This window comes from Culex quinquefasciatus, chromosome 1 (genome assembly GCF_015732765.1).
Source record: "Culex quinquefasciatus strain JHB chromosome 1, VPISU_Cqui_1.0_pri_paternal, whole genome shotgun sequence".
Lineage (NCBI taxonomy): Eukaryota > Metazoa > Arthropoda > Insecta > Diptera > Culicidae > Culex > Culex quinquefasciatus.
Genome location: NC_051861.1, coordinates 30,741,754 through 30,762,252, shown reverse-complemented (window position 1 = coordinate 30,762,252; position 20,499 = coordinate 30,741,754). Strand labels below are relative to the sequence as shown.

Sequence of the window (20,499 nt, the reverse complement as noted above, 5' to 3'; positions counted from 1 at the left end):
TTTAAAACCCGTTATTTTTTTATTTGTGTAATTTTTTTAAAGCAAATTTTGAAAATTGGGCTTCGTCATGCACACTGGATACATCTTGAAAGTCTTCACCTCAAATTTCAGCAAATTTTTGTATGGTTGAAAATTAGGGTGGTTCACGATTAGAATGATTATGAAAATCTAACTTTTCATGAATATTTTTTAAATTGTTTTGGCTTTTAGAAAGTTATTGAGCTTGCTTATCCAAGCATCACCGGGCTGCACATTGTTGAAAAACATGTCTTTTTTGCATGCTCAAAAATTGAAGGAGTCGGGGCAACTGCTGTGTGAGTTGGTGGAGAACGACCCATGTAAATTTCTCGTATAAACCACAGAGTAAGACAGAGTTACCACTGCCTCTTGATTTTTGGTTCCACTTTGTGAACGCCTGCTATCAGCAAACTCTGGGAAAAAAATGAAACATTAAGTGCAACAATTGCCAACGCACCCGACCCTCCCTCCTGCAAATATTAGTGTTCGATATAATTCCCATGCATCCGCACCGTTTCGCGCTTTTCCCGCTCCCGCTAGTTCATATACTTAGATCAGCTTATACTTACTATCAAGACCACCAACCACCCACCCAACCGCCAACCAGTTTTCGTTCTATCCTCTCTCTCTATCTCTCTCCTAGTCGATGCTGTGTCTGTGTAGTCAGCTGTGAACCTCACTGAACACACGGTCCCAGCCCTGTTGTGGAGACTAGCCAGAAAATCGCTGGTTCGCGGTTCAGTCTAGTTCCGATTTTGCTGCGATTAAGACGCGCCCCGTTCTAGCAGCTCTTGCTAAGCCAAGCTCTGACGTCACGATTCGAGTGGATCCGTGATCCACACCGCTTCTGCTCCTCCACCTTCTCCTATGTGGATCGCGTTCATTCATTTGAACCATCGCGCGCGCGTTTTTTCTCAAATTAAGTTGTCTCATAAAAATTAGTGTCCGTTATTTGTGACATGTGACACGTGACCTCTTAACATAGAAAAAAAAATAACTTTAAACTAAATTAAATCACAGTTCCACACCAGGAACGAGAAAACTAATTAAGTGCTGACAGTTGAGTAATCAACTTCGAAAGAAAAAGTCAGAAAGAAAACAGATCAGAAAACGAGCATAAATTTGCACAACCATAATTCGTGGATCATAAACAGCTCAAAACAGAGCAACTTAGTGGCAGTGAAAAATGATCTAAAACGCTAGAGAAACACACAAAAAAAAAACAGGCAAAGTCGTCGATCATCGATGAGTGCTGGAACGAGAAGCTGTAGCTGAAGCGCCAAGGAAAACAGGAAGATACAAAGTGCAAAGTTTGGTGTAAAATCGTTTCCCAGCCACGACGAAATGGTGTGGAAATTAGCGGCGAATTTTCTACTTGGTGAGAAATTAATGATATTTCGAAAATGCAGTTGGGTGGACATTTTTATTTCTAGTTGAGATAATAAATGTTTATGATTTTTTTTCTAGACAAATAGATTTCAAAACCATCACGTGAATTTAAAAAATAACCAACCAATTAAAATTGAAAAAAAATCAAATTGGATAAATTTCAATGTTGAGATTATCAGCGGAAAAAGACGTGAAACCTATAGAGGAAAAAGCTTCAGTTTTTGAAAAAGTTTGAGAGTAACTTATCTGTAATCATGCACTAAAACTTTACGAGAATTTTGAATAAAAATTAAAAAAAACGGTTTGTTATAATCCCTTAGATAATGTTTATTCACATTTCTTTTCTTTTGAATACAATAATTTTCCATCAATCACTATTTACCTACCTAGATTTAAAGTATTTTTATTTTAAATGTAAGGGTCGGGTTGGATGATTAAAAATTGCAAATTAGATCAATAGTTTCAGAGATATCGCTTGAACCACCCGGGAAGCACTAATAAAAACGGTTTTTTTTAAAATAATTTATTGTTCATTTTTCTTAAGTCGTGGCTTTAATTTGAAAACAGTGTATTTTACAAATTTATTTTTTCAGGGAAAACTGATAATTAAATAACTGTTTCCAATTTTAAAACTTCAAAACAATATTTTTTCATGTTTGAGCAATTTATTACTTCTTTTAAATTGTTTAATTCCCTATAATTTTGCAACTGTTTTAAACTATTTTTAAGTTTGTATTTTTGCTTACAATTTAACCTTGTCCATGCCATTCCCTATGTCAATAGAAGCCATTATTGACAACAATTCGGGTTTGTCATACAAAATGGGTATGTGAATTTTCAAAAATCTGTACTTTGCAAAGTGATTTTTGATCTTGGGAAAAAATCAGAATGAAAGTTACACGGAAAACAAAATTCCACTATTTTATCAATTGGCTTTTTGTCCGTAAACGGATGTGTGAAATCTTGGATCAAAAGTAATATTTTTTTTTTTTTTGAAAAAAACATGATTTTTTTTGGAAAAAAAATAAAATATTGTGGAACTAATTTTCGTATATCACATTCAGATTCAAAATCAAATTTGAAAACGAAAATGACCGTTCGAGGCGCCTTTTTTCATTTTAATTTATTTTGGAATTTTATTCGAAAAATGTTCAGTTTTTAGCAATACAAAAATACTTCACGAACTAAAAGCACCCCTGCAAGATTATAGTTTTGATAGGCCGAGCATATTTCATTTTTTTTTTCAATATTTTGACTTTGTTGATCGACTGCCTCTCGAAGCTTACAATTTATGAACTTTCTTTGCTCTCAGTTTCAACTGGCTATATCTTGAAAGTTATTGGTTCCATTTTAAACTTTTGTGAAAATTCCTGGTCATTTCAATCAAAATAATTTTGAAATTTAAAAATCTAGCCAGAAATTTGAAAATGTTCAAAATATGTATAGAAGCCCTTTCCAAGAGGTTAATCTTATTTCTAGAATATTGCAATTAATTTGATAGAAAACAGGTGCAGGTGGTTATGTTACACATAACCAATATGACAAAGAACTTTGCAACAGGATCCCGACTCGATTATACGAAGTCTCGATTATCTGAAGATTTGTATGGTACATTTCAAAACATTCAATATTACGCCCATTTGTAAGTCTTGATTCCACTATTTTCAATTTATTTCTTTAGAAAAGATCATGAAATTTCCCAATTTATTATTTTTTTTGACATTGGATCATTAGTTGCTCAGTATTGACATTAGAAAATGTGGGAATGTTTGGATGAGACTTGCAAAGCTCAAATTTTCTCGTTACTTTTTTTTATTCACTGTATTTCAGCAACCACAGGTCCAATCTTCAATGTCGCTAAGGCAATTTTATTGGAAATTTTCTGAATTAGCTGACAAACAATATTTTCAGGAATGGATAATCGTGGACAGTATTAAAAAAAAAGAAAAACGAGAACTATTCAGTTTAAACTAAGCTTTTAATGTTTAGGAGCTTAAAACGTTTTTTTGTACTGATTTTTTTTTTCAAGAACTTTTAGCTTGGCGACAAATTGTATCTTCACTCTTCAATATAGCTCGAAAGTTCTGGTTTCTGTCCCCTAAAACATATCAAACAAATAAAAAAAAATAAGATACACATTTTGGGAAATTGAATTTATGTTAAAAAAGAAATTTAAAATAGGCAAAACAAAATTCGTGTACTTATTTTTTGTGAATAGCCCTTATCAATATAGTCCAGACTCGATAATCCGAAGCCTCGATTATTCGAAGTTCGATTATCCGAAAGTTTGTATGGGATTTCGAATAATCAAATCTGGAACAAAAATATTTTTTTGTATTTTTTTAATTTATTTTTTTACTTTCAACATCAAAGTTCTACGATCCCATTTAAGTCAAATTGGAATGTTTGATTGCCTTTTAAATTGAAAAATACAATTTTTCAATATGTTTTCACCGCCATTTTTGCCGCCATCCGTAAAAAATAAGATAAGGCTGGTACAAATTTTATTCAATGCTTTTTGTGCCCCACCCCCCGCCCCCCTTCACAATTGGCCCGAAAAACGAATAAAAATCGAAATTTCAATGGAAATTTTCAATGCTTAAGTTTTTTCTCAAAAATTTTTGTTTTCGTAAAATTTTTGAAAACAAATCATTGCAAAACAACTGAACTAGTGTAAAATGCTTTTTAAAAATACTTTTTCCATGCGAATGCTTCAACTATGGCTTGTTATTGCAATATTTATATTTTTTGCACAATCATTTTAAGCGGTTACATACATGTAGAAAATCACAAAATTTTATATTACAGAAAATTTATTGAATCCAGTAAAAAGAAGATTTTCAATCACCCCTGAAAGTTTCAAGAAAACATTACATGATCAAACTGAGTTAGAGACGATTTTAAGATCAACATTTAGCCGTGCGCAAAGCGGACTGTCAAACTTTCTGAGCGATTTTCTCGAAACACCGAGTTGATTTACGGGTGCCACGATATCTCGAGATGGGGTGGACCAAATTGACTGAAATTCAGGGTAAAGACTTTCAAGACTTATCCTGATGTGTGCATGACGAAGCCCGATTTTGAAATTTTGCCTTTTAAAATATACAAAAAAATTATATGAAAAACAAAAAAATATATTTACCTTTTTTCAAATAAGTTTTTTTGAAAATCGGCCTTTGTCATTCACACAGGACCGGTTTAACAAGTCTTCACCAAAATTTTGAGCCGATTTGGTCAAAGCAGTGTTGAGATATCGTGGCACCTGTTTTTTGAAACTGTCAACTTCAAATAGCTATATCTCGGCAATGATACAACCAAATGTCTTTAAATTTGTGTTAATAATAGATGAAAATGTATATTTTAATGCCTTGAAAAAAAGTTATTTATTAAAATTAAGTGTGTGCTAACACCAACCTCTGACTTTTTGTCGATTTAGATGTATGTAACCCCTTCAATTTTGTCAAAAGTTAAGTTATTGAAACATTTAAGCAATTTCAAAATGTATGCAGATTTTTTAGTGCATATTTTTAAAGAGATTCTTTTTGAAGCAAGAAAATACAAACATTTATATAGCTGTCAAAACACAGTTTTTTCCTGTTTATTTATATTCTTATTATTTTTATCTCCATATTATGATATTTTTTTCAAAAAACTATAACTTAGCCAACAATGTCTCAAGCCCTCATTCCAAGATCTGTTCTAATCCAGCAATCAAACTGGAAGCTCACCGTGAACAACTTCAACCGCGTCGTGGGCTCAATTTTTGGCGACCATTTCCTCGATCGAATAGAGTCGGCTACCTCTTTTGAGTTCTCGTGTAGGTATCACAACCTAACCTCGTCATGGCTTGCTTTGTACCGCGTGCGCGCGTAGGGGGAGATCCCCTAACACGTTTGGCAAAGATCTCTGTGAACTGAAATTCCACTTCTCGCAGGCAGCAGGGGAAGCTAAAAGGGCGATCGCTTCGCGCCAAGTTCAAGTTCAGCCCGGCGATGAATGCCATTTTGGACGTGCGGGCGCGCGTCTTGTTTATAGACGGGGAGAGGGAATTGCTTGATTGGCCTGTTTGGGTTGTTCTAATTTATTTTTATTTTATTTACTTTTTTTTTGTTTAGAATGCTAAACGCTTTGCAGCGTCACGGTTGCTGTCACAGATAAGAAGACTTGAAAAACAATTTGTTAGGGATCAATAATTCAACTTTTTTTTACTGAAGGGATGGTAAATAGTAGAAAATGAAATTTATGCATTTTTTAAACAATATTTCATCTGCTTGTCTGTGAAAGTGCGGTGAGTTTCGAAATTTAAATATAAACACACTTGAGTTTGCCAAGTTCTGTAGTTTTGCTGAAGTTATGTAAGTGAAATTTACTTTATGGGCAACCGATCAAGTGGTTGGATCTGGTCTCTGGAGGCGTTGCTGTTGTCAAGAACGGCCCCCTAAGTGGCCCCTCTAATGTTTACTCTCGATTTCCGCTCGACGGAAGCTGGAAAGCTTGTTGTTATCCACGCGAGGGAAGCACTTGTCATTCCAGAACGTCACCGTTGACACTGTTTCTAAAAAGTTTGAATTACTCATCTTTCCTATCACCTTACTTTGCAGCAATTATTTTTCCTCTTCTGTGAAACATTCCAACGATTACACCATGATTAACGGCTCGATTGAAGGTTTGCACAGGGGAAATATAATTGGATTAAATTAATCTTAACGACCATGAGTGACCTCTCTGGCATCTGGAATCGATCTTGCAATTGTTTTCTTCTTCAAATAAAGTCTGAAACTCAGATGAAAGATATATACTTATTAAGAACTTTTATAAGCCTCGAATATCGGAACCCTGTGAAATTTTGGATTTAAGTTGGTGAATTCTATCTTGAAATTCATTTTTTGTGGATATTTTCACTCTGAACGTGCTATAAAAAGAATACAGCTTGAACACGATCATCCATTTTAAACATTGTATGGACCCACCCAGAAAACTGTCAATATTTACCCTCCAGCGTCACGTCTTTGCCACTATACTTGTACTCAGTGGCTAGAATTGGCAAGATCTGTGAACAACTTCCGCGCACGAAGCCGATAGCGATCGTTGCGATCTTCCAATTTGACTTTGAATCCGTATTGAATTGACATAACTGTCCAATTGGCGAATAAAAAACAAATCAATAAGTTTAATTCAAATAGAAAAAGTAATGCATCACCTTTTTTAAGTATTTGAAATGAAAAAAATATAAATTAATTATACAAAAAAATTAAAGTAAGCTTAAAACACTCATGCATTAACCAGTACCAAAACATCGCCAGTCGGTAATCTACACACATTGGGAATATAAACTCACTTGCTTCGTTTCTGACTTGCCACCGTCTTGCCAACCGAAAACCCGCAATGACGCAATTCTCGGGGCGTGTGCTTCCCCTGTCGAGGGTTGGCGAGGAGGAACCAGAATGATTTTCCGTTGATTTTTCCCGCGAAATCCACCCTCCAGCCGTTTGCTGGCCTCCCCACTCCTCGGTGTTGGCCATATCGGCGATCGATTTCGTGTGGTCAATTAAATTTAGAAAATTGCCTTCACGCCACGGGACTCAACAGCAAGCGTGGGTTACATTACGCGGGAGTTGTTGATGATTTTTCAAAGTCGGAAACACGATTTTGCTACGTTTGTGGTTTTTGGAAACCAGGACACTTTTACTATGTGCTTTGCTTTTTTTTGCATTTCATTTAGATCAACTTTTGGATGTAAACATTTTTTCTTTTATTCTTTAGTTTTTTTTTTTAATATTGTTTTTGAAACATTCAATTATCATCATTAGCATTTTTTTGATTACATTCCAATATCTTCCAACTGTCTTTATTATGTATTTCAATTTTTAATCTCCAATCTCCAGCAAAAAAAGTTACATAGTACTCTGCATAGCTTGTATTAATTTTAAACAAAAATGTTTTCAAAACACTGACAAAGTCAAAAATTTTAATGAGGTTAGTCCTGGTGGTACATAATACTTTAGTAACACGAAGTGTGTTACCCTGGTTAAACTCAAAAGTAAAAAAAATGTATAAACACAAACTGAAAAATGTGTATTGACGATTCTCAGTGTAAGAGCGCACTCGTTTGATCGACCAAAAGAAAAAAGCAAAAAAAGGTAAACAGAATTTTTTTCGAAATGAATTTTCAGCCAATTTTGGGATGGAATCTTCAAGGATATGATAGCATTTGCCATCCGCAACACAATTCACGTGTTTTTTCAGGAATTTATCGCTTAAATTGCGAAAAATTTGAAAATCAAAAACCGAAACAATGAATTGTTATGGGCTACTATTTGACAGCTAGTGCTTTTGTTGTGGGCTCTCATTTGTTGTCAGTTTGCTTTGGTCGGAATAGGGTTGCCATCCCCCTGATGAAAAAGCAGCACATACTAACACAGATACTAATATTGAAGTCTGGATTCAAAGCGTATTTAATTTTACTTTTTTTTTTTTTTGTTTTTAGACTCCAAAAGTATTTGTCATCCAAATATAAATGTTTATTTATTTGATTCCGACTGACAATTTGATGTCCAATCGAAATTCTTAACCTGATGACATTTGAATAACAAAAATCACTTCAACAGGTTCAATTGATTGCTACTAGCAGCTTCTTTTGATAGGACGCCAAACATCTTTGGAGTGGTTTCGAAACTAGTGTCATCTAATACCTGCTAGCCAGATTGAACCAAGGGAATGATGGAACGAGAGGAATCACAAATCCGCATAAATAATTTCAAGATTGTTCAGGTGTAAACCGAAAACGGGATCAAAAATTAAAGTGCAGGAAGAAGGCTTTTATCTGCTTATTTAATTGTCGGTGTACAGGACGCCGAACTTTTTAATCATTTTCTGGCGTACATTCAATTTTGCAGTCCAAAACCAGTCATTGAATTGGAAAAATAAAATTCTTTGTTCGAATTTTCTTTTTCTTGATTTGTGTGCAACTACGTCGAAGACCAAGATTGTTTACTTTTTGCTCTTTGGTCTGACAGATTTGGTCTGACAGCTTAATCATGGATTTTAGTCTGGTTAGGGCGAGGGATAGGGCACAGCACCTTCCTGGATTGAACGAGTAAAGTCAAAATCGAACTAAGCTTGAATCAAGTTTTGCTCGCGTAACATTCGAAAAAGTCGCATGTTTGGTTAGAAAAAAATATTATTAATTATTGGAAAACAAAAAAAAAATGGTTCTCGATTTGTCATTCAATTAACTTTGTAGCACTAAATCCATCATAGAAATGGATGTTAGGCCGTTGCAAAGTTTATGTCTTTGTCCAGAGGGGTAACTTTTGTCCCTGATGACGAATCCGAGGTCCGATTTTGGATAACTCGTGACGGAAGGGCGGTACGACCCCTTTCATTTTTGAACATACGAAAAAATACATGTTTTTCAGCCGGAAATGGTGATGAGATATAAATTTGATGTCAAAGAGACTTTTATGTAAAATGGGACGCCCAAACATTTTTTTTTTTTTTGTAAAACCGTGATAACTCGTGATGTTTGTAAGCAAATCCCTTATGTTAATACATCATTTTTTTTTTTTGTAATTGGGTACTAAGCCCCATGTATGTAAATTTTTATGTAATTTTTATGTACAGCGGCAAAAAAACACGATTAAAAACCATTTCTGATCACTTTTTTCATTTGCTGGTACTCAGAAAAATAAGCTTTATCACTGTAAACAATAATATAAGCAATCTAAGCTTCATGTTAGGACCTAATTGTCTGCTTTATAACTTTGTAGAACATTGCTACACTCTAAAAAATAATCCTGCAAACTTACAAAAACACGAAATTTGAAAAAAAAAATAAGTTCTAAATGAAAAAATGACCCTTCTGGGTTAATGTTGATTCGAAAAGCACAATAAATTTCCCTTAAAACGACATGTTTCAAAAAATTTTCAATTGTGTAACGGAAAATGACGGAGTTTTAAAAACTTTTTTAGTGTTTTTTCCATGAAAAATATTGAATTCTGAGCAAGCACCGGCCGTTAAATTTTACATACAAGTCCTTTTGACAAAAAATTTATGTCACATCACCGTTGCAGGCTGCAAATTATTGAAAAACATGTTTTTTTTCGGGTCGTACCGCCCCTCCGTCATGAGATATCAAAAAACCGTATCTCGGATTCGTGATCAGACAAACTTTCACGCGAATCGGAGAGGGATCGGGGCAGCTGCGGTGTGAGCTGGCGGAGAATTACCCATAAAGATTTGGACGTTGCTAGACTTGAATGAAATCATCCCACTCCTATTTCCTTTAGTATCATTGCAACATTGAAGTTCTTGAAATTTTAAAACATAATCCTCTCTGTGAAAATAAGTTTGATGAAGATATTTATGAGAATTTTGCTGTGAAAAAAAAAATCCTTTTGACGAAATCTAAAAGGTTCGAATAAGGGACAAGTCGCTGAAAATCCATGAATTCATGTTGACATTGATCCAATTTCATATACAGTCGACTCTCTGGCTGTCGATCTTCTCGATATCAATAATTCTCCATCTATCGATGAATTCTTCAGTCCCTTCAATCTGCATACTTCAATTGTCTTCATTCCTCGATATTTTCCCTTGCTTGAAGAATCTCTTCCTCGACGGTCCCTTGGATTCTGTTTGCTTTAAAAATCTCTTCCGGTTGTCAATAATTTCACTTTCTCATGGCTTGCATAGACATTTTTCTTTGCGAAACGAAACTTGGAAGAGTGTTTGGCATTAGTTTGTTTTTGTTTGATGGACGTTGCCATGATTCTCTCCCATAGCTGGGTATCAAAAAAAATATTTTCAATCGAGTCTTCATTTTGCATCGTTCTGTAAACTGATGATTCTCTTCCTCGACGGTCCCTTGGATATTGACAACCAGAGAGTCGACTGTAAATACATCTTGATATACTTTAAATTACATAGTTGACCTCCAATAAATGTATACAAACCAAATTTTGCAGATTTCTAGCTTTCATTGAAACTGCCCCAAAATCAAAGCTTGGAGAACCAAGACGACCAAAACAATTTTTTTCCGAACACAATTTGTCATGAAATTACAATTATCTGGTTACGAGTCTGCGATCAGCAGAGAAGCGAGTCAGACGTGCGTCCCTCACAAACCAAAAGAGTGCTAAAAAGTGCAAAAAATGCCTCACGGCAAGAAAAAGAGGCGGTCCTCACCAGCAGGATCGGCAGATTTGAAGAAGCTAAAGAATGCCGAAGCGCTACCTGCAAAGCCAGGCAGTTTGAGCAAGGACGCTCAAAAATTGTCTGGAAACCAGTTCGCTACCCTCCCTGTGGACGTGGGCGAGAAGGAAGAATTTGAACGACGGGAAAAGTTGCCACCCATTTTTGTGAAAACAACGTCATCGGATTCGGTGCGAAAGTGGCTGACCGGGTTTATCAAATCTGATGCTTTACGAGCTTCCATTCGCTTGTGTGCTGATGGACTCAAAATTCTGCTACCTACCAGAAAGGATTCCAACTACGTTCGGGATTTCCTGAACAACACAAAGATTGAATACTACAGCAATGACGATCCAGGTAAACGCCCCATGAAACAGGTCCTCCGAGGTCTGTACGACATGGATGTGAATGTGCTGAAAGAAGAGCTCAAATCTCTGAAGTTGAACGTGATCGAAGTCTTCAAGATGGCGAGACACAAGAAGGACATCAAGTATCGTGATCAACTGTACCTGGTTCATCTCGAGAAAGGATCGACAACGCCGTCTGAGCTGAAAACAGTTCGGGCAATTTTCAACATCATCGTGTCTTGGGAACGTTATCGTCCAGTGCACCGTGACGTGACGCAGTGTTCGAACTGTTTGCAGTTTGGACATGGTGGAAGGAATTGTTTCATCAAGAGTCGTTGTGCAACCTGCGGAGGTGAGCACAAAACTCAAGCTTGCGAAACAATCAACGAGAACATTGAAGCGAAATGCTTCAATTGCGGCGGCGACCATTCGACCAAGAATCGAAGCTGCCCAAAACGAGCTGAGTTAGTGAAAATTCGGCTGCAAGCGACGACGAGGCACCAACCAAATCGTCGCAGAGCACCACCAACTTTCACGGACGTGGATTTTCCTGCTTTGGCGTCACCTGGAGCGGGATCTGTTCGAGTGGTTCCAAATCTGCAGCCATTGCCGTTGAATCAGCGGCAAAAAGTTGCAGAGAATTCAACACCTCCTGGCTTCAGTCAGCAACCGAGGGAAAACCAACCAGCTTCAACGGATGAAGGCAGCAGTGACCTGTTTTCACCACAAGAACTTCTGAACATTTTCATCGAGATGACAACAACACTGCGTGGTTGCAAAACTCGTGCGGAACAAGTAAGAACGCTTGGAGGATTTATCTTAAAATACAGTTCGTAGTTTACTCGTTCTAATGATTTTGAATATTTCAATGAATTTGCTTTTTAGTTTTAAGTTAGGATTAGTTGTTAAAGTGATTTTTTTTCTTTTTTACCCAAATGTGTTCGATTCAATGCAAAAATGTAAAACAATTTGAAGTAAATAAATGAATGTGAACAGTTAATAAGAAAACGAAAAATATAACAAAGATGAAGAGCATGTAGCCATACCACTTAGAACAGGGGTGCTCAAAGTTTTTGGAGGCCGGGCCAAATTTGAAGCTCAAATGAGCTTGCGGGCCAAATTTACAAAGGGAGCATCCACAAACCACGTGGACGCTTTTTTTTGAAAATATCATTAAGCAGAAACTTGCAACAGAGCCCACAAAAGACCCGGGGGTCGTTAACGTGAAGACTTCCATCATTGTCATGATTTTTCGTTCGAAGATATAAATTTTGCGTCGCTTTTAATATTTTGACAAAATTCCTTCAACAAGTTGTTTAGAATAGTGCCCTACACAGGCTGATTCCTTTTGGTAACTATTATGCCATTCTTTGTAAAGTTATGGAAATCGTCATTAATCAATGATTGTGAACTTGGGCGTCAATGATTTTTCCACAAAATAATATAAATTTTGAAACACATTTGATTTAGAGCAAAATTTCCTTCAGTGGCTTCAAGAAGGCAACAACCGGCACTTGCTGTTTCAATTTGGTGCAGATATTCGTTGAAATGAAATTTATACAGAATATTTTATAGTGATGATCAATTTTCTTCAAAAATGATCAACGGCTTCACCTTAAAGTGGATTGCTTTGCTTTTTTTTTGGTATTTGGAAAAAAGTTTTTAGCTGAATGTACCTGTGTTTTCAAAAAAAAAAACAAAGTTTTGTTTTTACATTTCGAAAATGGTGACATTACATGTTGAACAATTCATCTAAAGGAGTAATTTTATCTATAACTTAAGAATGGCTAATGAAAAATCGTTGAGAGCCAGAATTTCAACATTTCAATGAAAAAAATGTTAGAAAATGTTTTAAGTTTCCGTATAGTAAAACTGATTCGACAAAAAAAATTTAGCGAAAAAACACTTATTTATTTCATCGAAAATTCACTAAAATTCATTTTTTTTAATAAACACAAACATTCTCAAATGATTCTAAATGCAAAGGAATGCATATGAAATAAATTTCAGCTGATTGTACTTAAATTTATTATTTTTAAAGTTTTTTGAAAATATATTTTTGCTCCTGGTTTTTGAGCCAGTTTTTTAGTAATGATGGAGGGGTGGGTTGATCGACGAAAGCTTTGTAAAATATTTGCAACAAAGTTGATCCTCCGATTTCCACATTTTGTCTGCCTGAATCAGTTGGTAGTCAATCAGATTCGTTATCTAACTGTAATGAGTTCGAATCCCGAAGGAAGTGCAAGGTATGTTTGAGGGTCAGTTCATAAAAGTGTCATTATGACTTGCAACTTAATAAAGAAAACATATATTTTTGCAACGATTACATAGTCAAACTTGAACGTTTCTTAAATATTTGTAAAAATGTTTGATGAAAATTTTGACGATATTTATTAGTTTCAATCACATTGAAAGGTGTGAAATTGTTTTAATTATAAAAAAATTGAACAAATTATTTGTATCCTAAAGTGGGGATCAAAGTATTGATAAATGACAAGTTTTTTTTATTAACAAAAAATAAAAAAAGATTAAAATAAACCATAATTTTTTAAAGTATAAAATCACTTAACAAGTGGTCAACGGGCCATTTTACATGATCATTCAAAATGGGTCTGCGGGCCACAAAATATCACCTCGCGGGCCACGTTTGGCCCGCGGGCCATACTTTGGTCACCCCTGACTTAGAATGTAAATGAAATGTAATTATTATAAGAAAGTTCAATAAAGACATATTTAATTTCAAAAATTATCTGGTTACAAATTTAAGCATTAAAAAATGCTTAACTGAGAGCATTTCATTGAAAAGCAATCACACTTAGATTTTTTTACCGTACTCGGTAAAATTTTTACCGAAATCTCAACAGCCGAGCGTTCGTTAGCCAGCCCGGTAAAAATTAGGTTTACTGGGTGCTCAGTAAACTTGATTTTGACAGCTCCGGTTAATCTGTACCGAGGAGCTCGGTAAAATTTTAACGGGCACTCAGTTTAATTTCGGAACAATTACCGAGCTTACAGTAATGCCTTTTCCCCTTTTTGTTCATATTGATTTTGAAGGTTAGAATAACAAAAAAAAACATTTATTTACAATAAAATTAACGAATATTCCACAAATTTAAAAGCACGCATGTTTCAGAGATCCAAAATAATAGTTTTGTAGTTAGCCCGGAACCAAGTTCTTAATAAACATTATTTTTTAACAGAATCATATCGTCTGAAGAATATCTCTGCATTTTATCTTGCCTGAAAGAAAGTTTATATTTAATCAGAACATCAATTTGTTTTTAAATGAAAATAACCTTACCTCTAAAATAATAGCCAAAGTTTTCATAAATGTGTTGTTTCTATAACTATTTAAGCAAATTTTCATCACACCGATAATTTTTAACCGTTTTCTAAGCGTCAGCAAAACACATTAAATGACAGCTAAGTTTCAACAGTAGAGCTCAGTAATATTTACTGAAATCCCAGTAAAATTCACCAAAATTTACCGAGCAATCAGTACTTCAATTACCGAGCTGTTAAAAATAACCGAACACATGAGTTTACTGAGTTAATCAGCAGAATGAAATACCGTAGTTGGGTAATTTATACTGAACTTCAGTAATTATTTTACTGTAGCATGGCAATTTTGACAAAAACTACTGATAGCTCAGTAAAATATGACTTTTACTGAGCAATCTCAGTAAAAAAAATACCGAGTAACGAATTCCTGATTTAGTGTGAATGCATTACCCAATAGGTTCCCAATATTATTTTTTCAATCCTGTGGCATATTCACATTTTGTTACATGTTTTTATACACAAAATAGAAGGAATATTCAACCTTCCCAAATGCAACTTTTATTCACTGTCTATGCGTCTTTATTATAGGTTGGAAATTTTAAAAATGTCGTGTTTTTTTTTCTTCCAAAAAAATATTTTACTTGTTTACCTCCTTAGTTTTTAGTTTTTTTTATCATTCATTATACATATTTTATATCTTGTTTAGTTTTTGTTATTGTTGATAGTTTTTGGCCTATCCTCCTCGTTTATTTGACGTAAAAAAAATCCTGATGCAAATCAAATCCATACACAGAATACTCATTCCCAAAAAGCCCAACAGGTACCTCCTTTCCCTAGGACATCCCATTCCCAGCCCGTTACAACACGTGTGACCTCGCCAAAATCTTATCCACACAATGTTTTTTGCCAGAGCCCCAACTTGGTTGGCGGAGGGGGGGAGTCCGCACCGGTGCGGGGCCCGCAAAACGGATGGCTTCTGGCGCCAGTGATTCTAGCCTCGTAAAACTCTCTTGGCTGGTTGGTGTTTGCTATCTTGCTGTAAATGTCATGACGACATCCTAGAAGCGAAAAACAGTTGGGGAACTGTCTAGAATTGGGGGTTGGGGCCTGATAGTGGGGTGGCTCCACTTGGGTTCCACATTTAATTTATTGATTCCATTTGGACGATTGGGTTTGCGGGGAGGAAGCTTTGGGACATGTAATCTTCGTGGGAAAACGACGACCGTCCCCAAGACGGCGATGTTTAGGACAGTCCCGGCTGGAGTTGGGAAAGGGTATGGAGATAATTGACTTTTATTATGCAGCCATGATTGGCAAAATATTTTGATGAGATGCTAGAAATTACCATGGAAATCAAGCTGGCGGTAATTTCTAGATTTGATACTTCTGTTTGCAGATAGCCATCACTGTGATGGAATTTGAAATATTGTCCAAGTTCAAAGAGTTGACAGGATTGACAGAGTTGACAGAGTTCACAGAGATTCTTACTATAACTTTGAAGATATTACCTACATGATAGAGTCTGTAAAAAAAAGAATTAACAAAGCAATACAATCATCCCTTACCATCTATCAAAATTCGCTATAATGAAAATGGCCAATCCAATTACTACCCATCTGAATGTGATGTAATAAATCACACTAATTATGGTTGCGGATTGGCCTTCCTCCCCGACATGACTGGCTTTTACCGAGCATTCCGAAAGGGGCACACCCACGAAATATCTTCGTAAAAACCAACCGCGCTATTCCATCTGCATTCTAAGTCGGTGTCCTAATGGCGTCACCGATCCGCGGCAGCAAATCCGCCCAGATTCTCCTTCATGTATCGATTTCAAGGCCGCGCTTCCGGCCAGATGTGAGCCGCTTCTTCACACACATGCTCCGCGCGCGCGCGCTCGTACTCCGCAAAAACAATCCAACTAATGGCTTTGAGTTTGAAGCTGACCGGATTTGTTTACTTTCCAGAACGTCCAGGCGGCAGTGATTCCAAGTAAAGCAACCCGCTGAAAAGGGATCATTGTTTCCCCCCAAGTCGACTTGGTGGCGGCGTCCAGACTCTTCTAACCTCGAAATGGTGTCAGTAGGGCGGCAGCCGATTTGACAGCTCGTTAAGTCGTTTGATGTTCGATTTGTTAACGATCGGCTTTGTTTTCCTGGAATTTAGAAAATGTTAGCGATTCCGTTCTGGTTTGCCGCACGCGACGACGGCGTGTCGTGTTTGTAAACAAACATGACCGCCGACGCGACGCGCTGGCTGTCACAAACAAACAAACCACTTTTTGTGATTTCGGTGATTTCAAATTGGCGCGCGTGACACTGCGCTTGCCGAAATGTCAGTTGGCACGACACGAGCTCATCTTCGTTTTGATCAAGTACCTAGGCCGTGGTTTGGACAGGTGGGAAAAGGGGTGAGATGCAGTGGGGGGTTAAGATTTAAATCCACAAACATGTGACATTCCTGGGCACTGCACTGAGTGTGTGTGCGCGAGTTCACATTGACATTGATCTTATACTCACCTAGAATGTGAGTTCCGTGGTGCGGTTAAGCGACTTGTGACGCACTTAATTGCGATGCGCTGACAGATTCTTCGTTTCATTGCCGTGATTTATTGATTTGATTCGAGGGGCGGTTCGAGTTGTTTCAGTTCGTTAGAATTTGAAAGGAATATAATGAAAGTTAGGATTCAAAAGGTTTTATGTTTAAATTTTACTTTTTCAAAATTTAATGTAAAACTGCGTTATGGAATAATCACAATCGTTTGACATTACGTTACCTACATTTTGATTGAAATTGTATTTTCATTATTCAAAGTGATTTAAGGCAATCAACACTGGAAAACTGTAAAATTATGATCATAAACAGATTTGCAAATCAGAATTATCACGATTTCACACTTCCAAATCAATCCCATCGGTGGACCCCAACACCCCCACCTCATCGCTACGATCTGTACTTTAATATTCACGACCAGCCTCCAACCAGAACCCGATGTCGTCTTGACACTTCACCAAAGTAGGCACGGGTTGTGCATTCCCGATGCGCGCCGCACGTGCTCGTACGTGATCTACCGCCACCTGCAGCGCCATCTATGATCGATCCGCCAATAAACCGCGTTGCATCAATTTGCGCAAATTACGCGGCCAACTTCGATGAGTAGACCAAACACAATGCACTTGATTCTTCCCGATCATCACGCTGAACAGCTGATCATCCCCGCGGGACAAACGCCCCAACTGATCGCGCGATGACTAATGGTCGCGTCTATGTTTTCTAATTTGCAGCCACAACGCTGTTGGCACTGGTCCCAGCGGATGCCGCCAATGGCCAGCAGCAGCACCAACAGCGGGGACCACGCCGTGTCAAATGTCTAAATCAGGATCGGATACAGGTACGGGACGTGGCGTCTGGCAGATTGATCGATTGTTGACTAATTTGGGGGGTGTTTCTTTGTTTCGTAGCTCTACGATGGTCATGACAAAGTTCTGCACCAGCGGCTGCAGTCCATCCGCAACGAGATGCGGACCAGGCCTTCGACGCAGAGTACCGAGGTGGATGCGTACCTGGTGACGTCCTACGACGAGCACATGTCGGATCATTTGATGGAGGCCGACCAGCGGTTGAAGTTCTTGAGCGGATTTAGTGGGAACTCTGGGGAAGCTGTCGTTACGGGGAAGTCCGCCGCACTCTGGGTTGATGCGAGGTTCTACGATCAAGCTGATCATGAGGTGAACTGCGATTGGAAGATCTTCCGGCGGGGCGAGCATCCAACGATCGGGGAGTGGATTATGAACGAACTTCCTGGGGATTCCCGCGTCGGTGCCGATCCTCACTTCGTTCCGCACTCGCTGTGGATCAACTTAGATCGTCAACTCAACTCGGAGTTTATCAAACTTGTTAAGCTTCACCGCAACCTGGTAGATCTCGTGTGGGGATCGCGACGGCCGCTGCCTCGATCCGGCTCCGTTAAGGTACACCCGATGTGGCTCGCCGGCGATTCCTGGGACGCCAAGGTCAACCGGTTGCGCTCGAACCTGACTGCGATGCGGTGCGACGCCATGATTGTGACCTCGCTCACAGAGGTAGCGTACATCCTGAACGTTCGCGGAAGCGACATTCCGTACACACCGGTCTTCAAGGCGTACCTGCTGATCAGCAACCGCGAGATCATTCTGTACACCAACAAGACGCGCATTAACGTCGGGTTGGTCAACCACCTCAAGTCGCACAGCTGTCACAACGAGTACTGCGTTCAGTAAGACTGAAGATTCTAAACTTATAAAAAGATGCTAACCTCAACATCTCTGCCCCAAAACAGACTCAAAGAGTACCAGGACGTGTGGCGGGACCTCCGCACTCTGTCCCAGCACTGGAAGCGCATCCTGGTGCCGACGGCGGCCGTTTTCGACATGGGAGCCTCGGAGGCGATCCATGGTGCGATCCCACGCGAACTAGTTCTGGACCGGCCCTCACCGGTGATTTTTATGCGGGCGCAGAAGAACGAAGTCGAGAAGCAGGGCATGAAGAAGGCCCACATCCGGGACGGAGCGGCTATGTGTGAGGTGTTGAGCTTCCTGGAGGATCGGGTGAGTAGACTCAAATCAACTGACACTGATCTGAAACCTAAACCTAAACCCGTAGTTCCTCGCCGGCGATCACTTCACGGAGCTGTCGCTGTCGCGCGAGGTCGACCGGCGGCGCAAGATTCAGGACCTGAACGAGGGCGTGTCATTCCGGACGATTGTGGCGTTCGGACCGCACAGCGCCATTCCGCACTACAGCTCGAGCAACCGAACGAACGTGGAAATCACCGAGTTTAGCACGGTGCTGATCGACTCGGGTGGTCAGTACCAGGACGGGACGACCGATGTCAGCCGGACGGTTCATTTGGGCGAGCCTACGCCAGAGCAGATTAGGGCGTACACGAATGTGCTGATTGGGATGATTCGGTTGTCGGTGTTGACGTTCCCGGAGAACTTGAAACCGGCCGAGTTGGATGCGTTGGCGCGAGGACCGGTTTGGGGTGATATGAATGACTACCCGCATGGGACCGGGCACGGAATTGGGTCGTATCTGTCCGTGCATGAATGTGAGTTTCAACTGTTGATCTTCTTCAAAATACTGATCGTGAACTTCGTTTCAGCTCCAATCAGCATTTCGTACACCTCGAAGCAACGCTACGGTTTCAAGGAAGGCTACTTCTTCTCCAACGGTAAGAACCTTGAATCAGTAAGATCTTCAACTGTCAACACCTACTTGATCTTCCACAGAACCTGGATACTACAAGAGTGGCGACTTTGGAATCCGACTTGAGAACGTACTAGAGGTGCTCGACACCGGAAAGGTTCACCCCTCCGGGGCCAAGTTCCTCTCCTTCCAGGACGTAACGCTGGTTCCGTTTGAGCCCAAAATGATCGATCGGTCTTTGCTGAGTGCCCCAGAGGTAAACACGCCTTCAAACCTCAATAACCTCAAACTTACAAATTCTGTCAAAATCCCCAGGTCAAATGGATCAACGACTACAACGCCCGCATTCGCACCCTGGTCGGGGAGGAGCTCAAGCGGAAGCAAAAGATGGACGCGTTCTACTGGATGATGAACAAGACGCGGAACGTGCCCGAGTACCGATCGGACGCGGACAGCGCAGCCCGGCACGTGTCACTTAACCTGCAAATCGTAACGCTCGCGATCAGCGCCGCGATCGCGAGTTTGTTGCTGATGGTGTCCTAATCAACGCTTTCTTAAACCATTTTATCTCTAATTATCCCATTTCTCTCTATTGAAAAAAAAACGAAATCAGAACGAAACCCATCTAAAACTAATCTATCTCTAGAATCTATAAAAAAAACGAAACCTAAAAAAAAATCACAACTATCGCTTTCTCACTATCCCCAGAAACTGTAGAATCTAAGTGTAGGTTATAGAGCAATTCCAGCTCAAATCAGGAATTTTTCTGGTACTTTTGTACCCGACCCTCTCCGATTTCAATGAAAGTTTTTAGACATGTTATCCTAGGCCTATATAAGCCATTTTTGTGTATATGGAGCCAATAGTACTCGAAAATAACATTTGAGAAGGGCGTAAGGTATTTAAATATTTTTGTATTTTGCAATTTAAAAATTACTGTGTCTCGAAGCCATTGCGTCGTATCAAAAAGTGGTCCAAGACAAACTTGTAGGAAATTGGATGGGCTTTCTGAAAAAATACACTGAAACAAAATACACGTCACTTCTATGAGATTTTTGATTTTAAGTCTAAAACTTAAATTTA

General features: G+C 38.6%; 1 protein-coding gene across 1 annotated transcript; it reads left to right on the top strand.

Moving 5' to 3' along the window:
* The first annotated feature begins 746 nt into the window (after window positions 1-746).
* On the top strand, window positions 747-20,020 carry LOC119765196 (xaa-Pro aminopeptidase ApepP). The gene is made up of 8 exons (XM_038248590.1): window positions 747-1,396; window positions 17,514-17,620; window positions 17,691-18,484; window positions 18,548-18,815; window positions 18,871-19,318; window positions 19,373-19,441; window positions 19,500-19,672; window positions 19,732-20,020. The coding sequence occupies exons 1-8, from the start codon at window positions 1,363-1,365 to the stop codon at window positions 19,957-19,959; spliced, it is 2,121 nt and encodes a 706-aa protein (XP_038104518.1). The 5' UTR covers window positions 747-1,362; the 3' UTR covers window positions 19,960-20,020.
* The last annotated feature ends 479 nt before the right edge of the window (window positions 20,021-20,499 follow it).

What these genes read in the sequence shown, in the direction of transcription:
- LOC119765196 (XM_038248590.1), top strand. Translation starts at nt 1,363, where the DNA reads ATGGTGTGGAAATTAGCGGCGAATTTTCTACTTG. An exon ending in GTATCTGTCCGTGCATGAAT is followed by an intron (nt 19,319 to 19,372) that starts GTGAGTTTCAAC and finishes ACTTCGTTTCAG; the next exon opens with CTCCAATCAGCATTTCGTAC. An exon ending in CTTTGCTGAGTGCCCCAGAG is followed by an intron (nt 19,673 to 19,731) that starts GTAAACACGCCT and finishes CAAAATCCCCAG; the next exon opens with GTCAAATGGATCAACGACTA.